Below are 9877 nucleotides of genomic sequence, written 5' to 3'. Positions count from 1 at the left end.
AGAGCCATTTCCATGGTTTCAGAAATACGGGTAGAGTTTCTTATTTAATCCTCTCCTTCCAGGTTAATCCCTTTCTTCCTGCGGTGTCCAGCCCGGCGCCACTCACCAGCCCGCCTTTGACTCCACTGCCAGCGATATTTTCTCTTTGTGAATTTCTATCAATATTTAATACAGCGGTGTCAGTTTTGCTGTAAGATGAGAGGAACTACGAGAAACCCTGAATTATACATCATGCGGCAGGGGGAAGCTGCAAGCGTTTCCTTTTGGGCCCGAAGCTCTCGGGGCCGATCTCCCGGACCCGCAGCTTGGAACCCCGGGGATGGAGGAGCCGCAGAAGCCGAGCCCGCGGCACGAGGGCCGGCCCCGCAAGGTCAGGTTCAAGATCTCCTCGGCTTACAGCGGCCGGGTGCTGAAGCAAGTCTTCGAGGACGGGCAGGAGCTGGAGCCGCCGGCCCGGGAGCACTCGCGGCGCTTCCTGCGGCACAGCTTCGAGCCCGAGGAGCTCTGCGGAGCCGCCGAGGAGCCGGAGAGCAGCTGCTGCTGGCCCACGGCCCTGACCGCCCAGAGGATCAGCATCCTCCGGGAGGACCAGAACCACGGGCCCCTGCTCGGGGACTGCCCGCCCGGAGCCGGCCTCTGCAGGGTGAGTGCTGTTCCCGCTGGGGACACGGTGACAACAGCCTGACACTGCAGGGTGAGTGCTGTTCCCGCTGGGGACACGGTGACAACAGCCTGACACTGCAGGGTGAGTGCTGCCGGGGCTGGGGACACGGTGACAACAGCCTGACACTGCAGGGTGAGTGCTGTCCCTGCTCCGGGGACACGGTGACAACAGCCTGACACTGCAGGGTGAGTGCTGTCCCTGCTCTGGGGACACGGTGACAACAGCCTGACACTGCAGGGTGAGTGCTGTCCCCTCTGGGGACACGGTGACAACAGCATGACACTGCAGGGTGAGTGCTGCCGGGGCTGGGGACACGGTGACAACAGCCTGACACTGCAGGGTGAGTGCTGTCCCTGCTCTGGGGACACGGTGACAACAGCCTGACACTGCAGGGTGGGTGCTGTCCCTGCTCTGGGGACACGGTGACAACAGCCTGACACTGCAGGGTGAGTGCTGTCCCTGCTCCGGGGACACGGTGACAACAGCCTGACACTGCAGGGTGGGTGCTGTCCCTGCTCCGGGGACACGGTGACAACAGCCTGACACTGCACAGTGAATGCTGTCCGGTCTGTCTCTGCTCTGGGGACACGGTGACAACAGCCTCACACTGCAGGGTGAGTGCTGTCCCCGCTTGGGACACGGTGACAACAGCCTGACACTGCAGGGTGAGTGCTGTCCGGGCTGTCCCCACTCTGGGGACAGGCTTCGGGCTAAATCCTGCTCTGGTGACACAGTGACACCAGCCTCACACTGCAGCCTTATCCTAATAAAACTGTTTTTACTCAGGCCAGGACTTGAAAAGGGTTGTTGTGAATCTGTAGCTGTTATTCCAGGAATTCTGTGTGCTGAGTGTGCCACAGGTGGCAGGATCCTCAGGGTCTGCAGCAGTGCAGGCGGGAGGGAACAGTGTCTGCCAGCTGTGCTCCAGCTGTGCTCTGGCTTCTCCCGGTGCTGATCTTCATCTGTCCATTACGTGGAGTAAAAGAGAACATTTTCATACATATTGAGATCTGTACGTGGGAATCCTACTGTATCTAGATCAGTCAAATGTAAGGAGGATGTTAAGTTAATTAGATATATTTAAAATATTAAAGTTGTGTGACTACAGCTGGCAGGAAGCCAGGGCTGCCATTGGGCACCAGGTGTCCACATCCTCTGGCAGCCAGAATTCCTCTTTGGCTACTTTGACAGTCCCACCTTAGTTTCAGTGGCAATTTTCTTAAGATGTAATTAATGCCACTGATAGAGAAGTGTTTCTTTAGTCCTAATAAAGAGGCAGTACATGCACGGTATGTGTAAATACTTTTGATGGCCTTGATTTGAACACACTGAAAGTCTGTTAGTTCCTGGGGCTCATCAGAGCTGTGGGAGGGAAACCCAGATGGCTGATATTTGACCAGTTCACACACTGGACACGTAGTCTGCCTGAAAACATCAGACCACGACGAATCTCTGCTGCCCAAAGACAGGGCACTGCTGTGATCTTATCCACGCCGTTATTTTGGTTTGCATTCTCGGGTAAGGCTCCTCTCCCTGCCCAGCCTCCCCGGGCACAGACACCTCGAGCACACAACCGCAGTGTCCAGCAGCAGCCTGTGCTCCAGCAGCGTGCCCTGGGGGCCTGGAGACACCGTGTCTGCAGCACAGCCCCGGCTCTCGTTCTCAGGGCAGGAGCTGTGCCCACCTGCCTCCCCTCCTGGCTGTCCCCACAGGGGAGCAGCTGTCCCCTGCCAGGGGAGCAGCAGCCACCTCACGGCAGCTGATGTGACTCAGGGCATTTTCTAGGAGAACATCTCCCTTTGCACGGCTTCTTGGCACAGACGCTTTGAGTGAAATATGAAGAGTGTGTAAAACAATAGGCCCCAGTAACTCCATATGACACCCAGAGAGGAGGGAGGAGGGACCAGGTCAGCAAAGTGCGGCTCTCAGGGAAATGTTTGACCAAGTTTAGCTTTAAAATGACTAGAAAAACCCCCACAAATTCACCTAGCAGGGCTGTACCTCCACCAGTTTGCTGGATGCTCTGGGGGTGGTCAGGGGAGCTGGTGGCCTGCTGGAGGGGAGCATCAATGCTTACAGAGTGAATTTATACTGGTGAGACACTGGTAACTTCCTTCTGCAGACTTCCCCCGTTGTAGATTTTGGCAAGATCATAATCTACACCAATAACCTGAAAATCATCCGTGCACCGATGAATCAAAAAGAGCTCATGAGAAGAATCATCCAGACTGAGGGAATAAATGACTGGACGTTCGTGTACCGGGACAAGAAAGAACGATTTAGTGCTGGACATAGAAAAGATGGGGACTATAAGGTCACTTGCAACCAGCATGTGCAGGTAAGAGGAAATGGAAAGTGCTTTTTCCCCTTAGCCCCGGTGAAACCACCCAAGCCCCATCCACGTCTGTATCTGGCTCCTAAGTTTGGATAAAAAGCACCTCTCTGTTCCTCATTTCCCTCAGGAGGTAACAACCAACACTGTGCTGAGATCGTGCTCTGGGGACAGCGCTGCTGCTTCCAGGCGCTCCTGTCTGCCACTGATCTCTCCCCCTGGAGCTGGCTGGCATTTACAGAGCTTGGCTGGCCTCCATCCCTTGTCACCCCTCCCAGCGGGAGAGGAGCAGGCCAGAGTTTCTCCAGCCTTACAAGGCTAAACACAGCTGCTCTGTGGCTGAGACTGCTTCAGGCTAAAATTTTAGTATCAGCTGAAATAAGGTTGTGCCTTACATTTGCTTTCTCATGGGGGAGTCTTTGTTGGTCAGAATCCCAATTAGTCTGGCCGTGGTTTGATCCCACAAACCCCAGTGCTGTCATGTGGAGCTGATACAGTTTCAGGAGCTGAGTCTGGGCTGTACTGAGCACAGGTCACCGCGGTCCTTCTGCTCCCACGAATTTCAGAGTGGGATTGGAAAGAGGCTTGGCACAGTGGGAGAGAGGCAGGCACAAAGGACAGCTGGAGAGAAGGTGTGCATGGTGGTGATGGGGATTTGGGGAGAGACGGTGAAGAGCCATCCCTGGAGAAATGAAGCGTGGCTCAAACTTGGGGCTACAGAGTGGAAATGGTGTGGTAAGAAACGACAGGAGGATGGGTGGAGCTGTGCAGAGAAGAAAGATTACTTTGGAGTATTGTTATAAGCCCAGTCACACTGACTTCTCATTTTCTAGCAGTAGCTACAAATGGTCCCCAAGCATGTGGGACCCTTTTTGTCAGTCCTTGCTTGGAGAACAGGTCATGGGCAGAGTGGTGTGTCAGGAGCAGCCGTGATGCCAGAGACGGGGAGACAGAGTTTCCCCCTTTCGAGCACGTTCCTGACTTCGGTATCCCACACCCACTAACAGACTTTTTCCCTGCTGTGTGCTTCAGGAGGGCGACGCTGACCACGGCTGTTCGCAGTGCAGAGGCTCAGGCTGTGCTCCGTGCTCGCTGTGCCACGGCAGCAAGTTCTCGATGCTGGCGAACCGATTCCGGGAGTCGTACCGGGCGCTGCGCTGTCCGGCGTGTGACCAGAGCGGGCTGCAGCCGTGCCGGGTGTGCGCCGCCTGAGCCCCGGGCCCGGGCACTGCACAGCTCCCGGCTCCCGGCTCCCGGCTCCCGGCTCCCGGCTCCCGGCTCCCGGCTGCCAGCCCTCCGCTGCCTGCCCCGCGCTGCCCTGCGCTGTCCTGTGCTGTCCTGTGCTGCCCCGCGCTGCCCTGTGCTGTCCTGTGCTGCCCTGCAGTGAGCTGAGCGTGTTCCGGCCCGGGGCAGGGCGGCCGCGTCCCTGTATAGTCCCCCAGCCGGGGAGAGCGTTCGGCGGTGACACCTGGTCACAGGTAACACCTGTGCCCGTGTTCCTGCAGCTGCAGCTGGGCCCCAGCCGGGCCAGGGGCTGTCCTGTCCCTCCCGAGAATGTCCTGTCCCTCCCGGGGCTGTCCTGTCCCTCGGGGGGTGTCCTGTCCCTCCCGGGGCTGTCCTGTCCCTCGGGGGGTGTCCTGTCCCTCCGGGGCTGTCCTGTCCCTCGCGGCTGTCCTGTCCCTCGGGGGCTGTCCTGTCTTTCCCGGGGCTGTCTTGTCCCTCCTGAGCCTGTCCTGTCCCTCCTGAGGCTGTCCTGTCCCTCCCAAAGCTGTCCCGCACGGCTACGGGGTGCTCCAGCAGCAACAGCGTCAACTCTGCGGGCGGGACCGGGCAGGGCAGCCGGGACTGGGGCTGGGACCGGGACCGGGACTGGGACCAGTCTGTACCAGTGCACAGGGGTTACTGGCACCAGTCTGTACCAGTGCAGTGCACAGGCATTACTGGGACCAGTCTGTACCAGTGCAGTGCACAGGGGTTACTGGGACCAGTCTGTACCAGTGCAGTGGCATTACTGGGACCAGTGGATTCCAGCCCAGGTCTGGGCTCCCTTTGTCCCAGCAGTGCCTCTCCAGGTTTAATTTCCTGATCACCAAAAATGGCACTGCTGTTGCAGTTGTCTCTGTGCCCTGCAGGGTCACAAGCATTTCCTGAGGTTTTGCTGTTCTGACACCTGCTTCAGTGACAAGGGATTCCCCTGGGGTCTGATTTGGGAGGGAATTGAAACTCCTCCCAAACTCGGAGATATAAAAACAAGTATGTGAATTTATTATTCTAAACAGAAGTTATTAAGTTTTAGCCTCCCTACAAGGAAGGGCTGAATTAGAACTCCCCTGAATGCTGCTCAGCACTTCTCAGGGCCAGGCTGAGGCTGAGCAGGACAGCTCTTGCTCAATACTAACCCATGTTGTAATCTGCAGCAGGTAAATTCTAATTAGCGAGATGAAGCAATGATGGGGATCCTTTGCAGGCTGCCACTGGTGCACAGAGCACAGGGGTGTGAGAGCCTGAGGCAAACAGGGGAAATGCTATTTTTTCTCTAAAGCATTAACTTATTACTTTTTATATTCAGGAGTGATGTCGGTGCAGCCTGAACTCCCATATTACCTCTGAGACCCTGATGAGTTAGAGGCTGCTCACATGTGCTTCACACTGAGGCTGCAAGCCCAGGCAGGATAATTTATGGCCAAGTTTCTCTTTTCCTGTGGTAGGTTACAAGGTTTCTCTGCAATACTGAAATTATTCAAAATAGTACTGTTCTAGCTCCTACACTTCCACATGTCTTCTGCTGAAATTGTGCTGTGGGTATTGAGAGTTTCTTTTTTTAAAAAGTGCATCAATCTACAGGAGATGATCGGCTTCATTCATCAGTACCAGCAATGTGAAAAAATATTGTCCTTGGGGTATCGCTGAGGGCAGGTGAGACTTCCCAAATCAGAAACTGCTGTCAGGCAGATCCCTTCCCTCAAACACGACCTGTCTGATCTCAGTTTGTCGGGCTTGTTGGAGAGTTTGCTGGCCTAAGATAAGAAAAAAGTAACTGGGCAAAATTGTCTGATAGTGTTTACAATAAAGCTAGATGCAAATATGCACTTATATAATCAATATTTATTGTTCTTTGATAATTATAATGTTTCTCAACCACTGTCAGTCCTCCTGGCTGTGGACATGTCACAGGGGCCATGGCTGCAGCCAGGAGCTGAGCTCTGCCCTTGCTCAGTCCTATCCCACAGCTTCCAGTGTCCTGGACACTGCACCGAGCACAGCAGGGATTTGCTTCCCCAGCCTCCAATGCAAGCCTTTTCATTTTGGGAATTTGCTGACTTGATTTACCCAATAAATGCTCTTATTTCACATGGCAAGAGTTTGAACTTTCCTACAGCATCCTGGTGAGCTGAGTGTCGAGGCAATGTCACACACGGCTGGTTTTGTTCCTCTGCTTTCAGAGCCCCCATCCCTGCTCCCTCCCTGCCCATGGGCTGGTGGCACAGGGTGGGGACACCAGCCGAGCTCCAGGCTGCTTCTGTCACCAGCCCAGAAGCACAGATGTGGCTGTGGCCATGGCCCAGCCCTGATGGCAGAGCTGAGGCACTCGCTGGCAGTGCCCAGGGCTGGTGGCAGTGCCCAGGGCTGGTGGCAGTGCCCAGGGCTCTCACTGGTGGCAGTGACAACCACAGTGACCTGCACCTGCAGCCTGGCCCCTGCTGCTGCCACCCCGGGAGCTGCAGGGTAACTTCTGCTGGGGAGCCTTCTATCAGAAATTGCCAGACCTTTACAAGCTGGATTACTTTATGGCTCAGGGGAGGAGTGGAAGATGATGTGTTGCACCTCTGCAAAAATATAACGAGTTTTTCCTGTTTGCCGAAAGCCTGGAAAGATGACGTTGGGCCTGCTGAACTCACCAGGCTTCTGCATGTGATCTCAGTGGGGTCAACTGAAGTGTCGCTGGTGAGAGTGGTGGAGGAAATACAGGAATCTCTGAAAAATGTGGTGGCATGGTTTGGATTTCATTGATCACCTGTTTTTTTCCTGGTGTTTAATGTCTCAATAACAGAAGCAGACCCCTGGAGTGGTGGTGTGCCCTGTACCAAACCCCAAACTGTCCTGTGTGTGATATTCTTTTGCAAAGGAAAACCCCAAATATCCTCACAACTGCCAGGACTCTGAGCAGTAAAGACAAAGATGCTTCAGCTGGAGGCTGTTTGTCGTGGGTTTTGGTAACTTTCTACAGCTGTTCATGTTTTGCCTTAGAACAGAGCACAAAAAAGGCATTTAAGGGTTCCTCTATAGAAAAAGCAAACCCAAGAGCAGAGAAGCAGCCATTTCTTCTGTCGCCCTGCTGCAGAACTCCGCGGCTGTGTCTGGCAGGCTCGGGCAGCCTCGTTCACTGGCTGTTGTTGGCTGCCACACCATGGCCGAGCGATGGATGTGCTCCGGAACGCGTGGGGAACTCGGAGCACGCCTGGAGAAGAGAAGTCAGGGCCGCCTCTGCTGCCTCCCTGGAGTTTGGCCGTTCAGGGTGAAAGGAGGGGCAGAGTCAGTGCTCTTCGCTGTGAAGGGTTTGAGCCAAGGCAGAGGTGCAAATGGAATTGTTTCCCGTGGTACAAGTCTGTGTGACTCAGGCTGGAGCTGAGCAGTGAGGCTGACAGCAGCAGCCAGGAGTGCAGAACCGGGAGGTTAAAATAACCCTTTTTGTGCATGGCAGCAGTGTGCTGCATGGCTTTAACCCAGAACACGGCAGCGCTGAAGAGCTGATTCCCAGAGTCACTAATAAATGCCTTGGTTGAAGCTGACTTAAGGGCTCCTGCCCTGGTTCTCTCTGTTGTCTCTGCAGGTGGAGCCTTGGAATGTTGTTATGCTGTAAAACAGGGTGGGAAGGTGTGACCAGACAAGCTCTCAGAGGAGAGCAGAGCCAAAGCTGTTGGGGTTCTTCAAGGGCATGTTAGTGCCAAGACATCTCTGGCCCACAGAAATCCCACGTGTGGCCTCAGCTGGGGGATTTTGTGTCAGCTCCAACCTGTGCTCCGTGGGGATGGAGCCCAGAGGTCCCTTGGACAGTGAAAGTGCCATTGTGGGCTTCGGGCTTTTTGGGTGGCCTTGAATTGGCTTCAGGGGTTGTTTTAAAGTGAGTCCATGGCCTGGGAACAAAACATTCTGTTCGAGTGTGATGAATTGATCTGTATTTGAAATATGCACATCTGTATGTCAAAGAGTTCTGTATTTATCAATCTTTGTCACAGCGACTAATCTGTGCAGTGGATTTTTAATTAACATCTATTCCCAGCCACCACCCTTCCAAAGCAGAAAACAAGTGAAGGAATCTGGAAAGCTTTAGCTGAATTTGCAATATCACCGCCTTATTTCCCTGCAGTTAAAAAAGAAGGAATTAGAATATTTATGAATTTAAACATTATTATTTTTGCAAGTCTTTGAGGCTGTAGTTTTGATTTATGTGGGCTACATTTGATCTGAATGTAAACCCAGCCCTTCATTGCTTTGGAATCTTTTGATTTCATACAAACCGTTCTGTGTGAGCTGCAGAGCTCAGAGCAGCCCGAGTGGCTGGTGATTCCCCTCCAGGAACTTGTGAGAAACGCTGCTGGTGCCTGCTGCTTCTGGAAATGATGGCCCACGTTCCTGCCAGCAAAGGTACGTGGGGTCTGAATTCCCTGGATTTGGAATACTGGCCAGTGGGACCAATCCTGCTGGTTGCTGTTAGCGGAAAACCATCGATGCGTTTGCTGGATGACGAGCGAGAGCACAGAAATTCTTGGTGCAGTTTGATTTGCTGGGGTTTTGCAGGTGGAGGATGGCTGGTTCTGCTCGGAGCAATGCAAGGGACGGCCCTGGGGTCACTGGGACCCCCATGCTGAGGGTTTCTGGAAACACTCGAAGCCAACGGTGGGGTGGGAAAAATAATTCAGAGCTACGGGTGGTTACAGGCAGAGTCAGCTTTGTGATTGCTTTAGGTCCACTCAGTGTGATGGAGGAGAACATTCCTTGAAATAGGCAAATCACTCCGGAAAGTAATGTATTACAGGAGCTCATTAACGATTTTAGGAGCAGCGTGCACACGTTGTCGGGATGCCCAGGTTTGTTCGGCACTCCGAGGGGCGGAATGATGAGCGCCGGGGGCGGCTGCGGGCGGCCGGGGACTGCGGCGGCCGAGGGAGCCCGGCCGGGGGTCCCTGAGCCGGGGGTCCCTGAGCCGGGGGGTCCTGAGCAGGAGGTCCGTGTGCTGGGGGTCCCTGTTCCCGGGGGTCCCTGAGCTGGGGGACTCTGTTCCCGGGGGTCCCGGAGCCGGGGGTCCCTGAGCAGGGCTGTCTCTCCCGGGGTCTGTCCCGAAGTCCCTGAGGAGGGATGCCTCTCTCGGGGCCTGTCTGTCCCGGGCTGTCTGTCCCGGGCTGTCTGTCCCGGGCTGTCTGTCCCGGGCTGTCTGTCCCGGGCTGTCTGTCCCGGGTCTGTCCCGTGGTCTGTCCCGGGTCTGTCCCGTGGTCTGTCCCGGTGCGGGCCGGTTCCCCCGTGCGGCGCTGCGGGGCGGCCACACGGTGGCGCTACTGCCCGGGAGGTGCCGGGGACGGAGTGGGGACAGCGGGGACAAGGGGACACGGGGTAAAGCGGGGACACTGGGGACAGCGGGGACAAGGGGACACGGGGTAAAGGGGAGACACTGGGGACAGCGGGGACAAGGGGACACTGGAGACAGCGGGGACAGCGGGGCCAAGGGGACACGGGGTAAAGCGGGGACAGCGGGGACAAGGAGATACTGGGGACACGGGGTAAAGCGGGGACAAGGGGACACGGGGTAAAGCGGGGACACTGGGGACAGCGGGGACAGCGGGGTGCCGGGGTCTCCGTGGCTCTGGCTGCCCGAGCTCCCGGCC

The 9877-nt window shown here is 55.6% G+C and overlaps 1 protein-coding gene across 1 annotated transcript; it reads left to right on the top strand.

Annotated features, from left to right (window-relative positions):
- Positions 1-319: 319 nt before the first annotated feature.
- LOC136367323 (glutaredoxin domain-containing cysteine-rich protein 2-like) lies at positions 320-4208 on the top strand. Its single transcript, XM_066328838.1, has 3 exons — positions 320-643; positions 2787-3002; positions 4029-4208. The coding sequence occupies exons 1-3, from the start codon at positions 320-322 to the stop codon at positions 4206-4208; spliced, it is 720 nt and encodes a 239-aa protein (XP_066184935.1).
- Positions 4209-9877: the final 5669 nt, after the last annotated feature.

Source organism: Sylvia atricapilla, chromosome 14, assembly GCF_009819655.1.
Source record: "Sylvia atricapilla isolate bSylAtr1 chromosome 14, bSylAtr1.pri, whole genome shotgun sequence".
In the NCBI taxonomy this organism is placed as follows: domain Eukaryota; kingdom Metazoa; phylum Chordata; class Aves; order Passeriformes; family Sylviidae; genus Sylvia; species Sylvia atricapilla.
The sequence above is the reverse complement of the archived record's forward strand: the minus strand, read 5'-3'. Positions and strand labels throughout refer to the sequence as shown.

Bases quoted from the DNA above. Each gene is read 5' to 3' on its own strand.
- LOC136367323 (XM_066328838.1), top strand. From the start codon at position 320: ATGGAGGAGCCGCAGAAGCCGAGCCCGCGGCACGAGGGCCGGCCCCGC. The intron at 644-2,786 runs GTGAGTGCTGTT...TTCCTTCTGCAG, and splicing joins CCGGAGCCGGCCTCTGCAGG to ACTTCCCCCGTTGTAGATTT. The intron at 3,003-4,028 runs GTAAGAGGAAAT...TGTGTGCTTCAG, and splicing joins CTTGCAACCAGCATGTGCAG to GAGGGCGACGCTGACCACGG.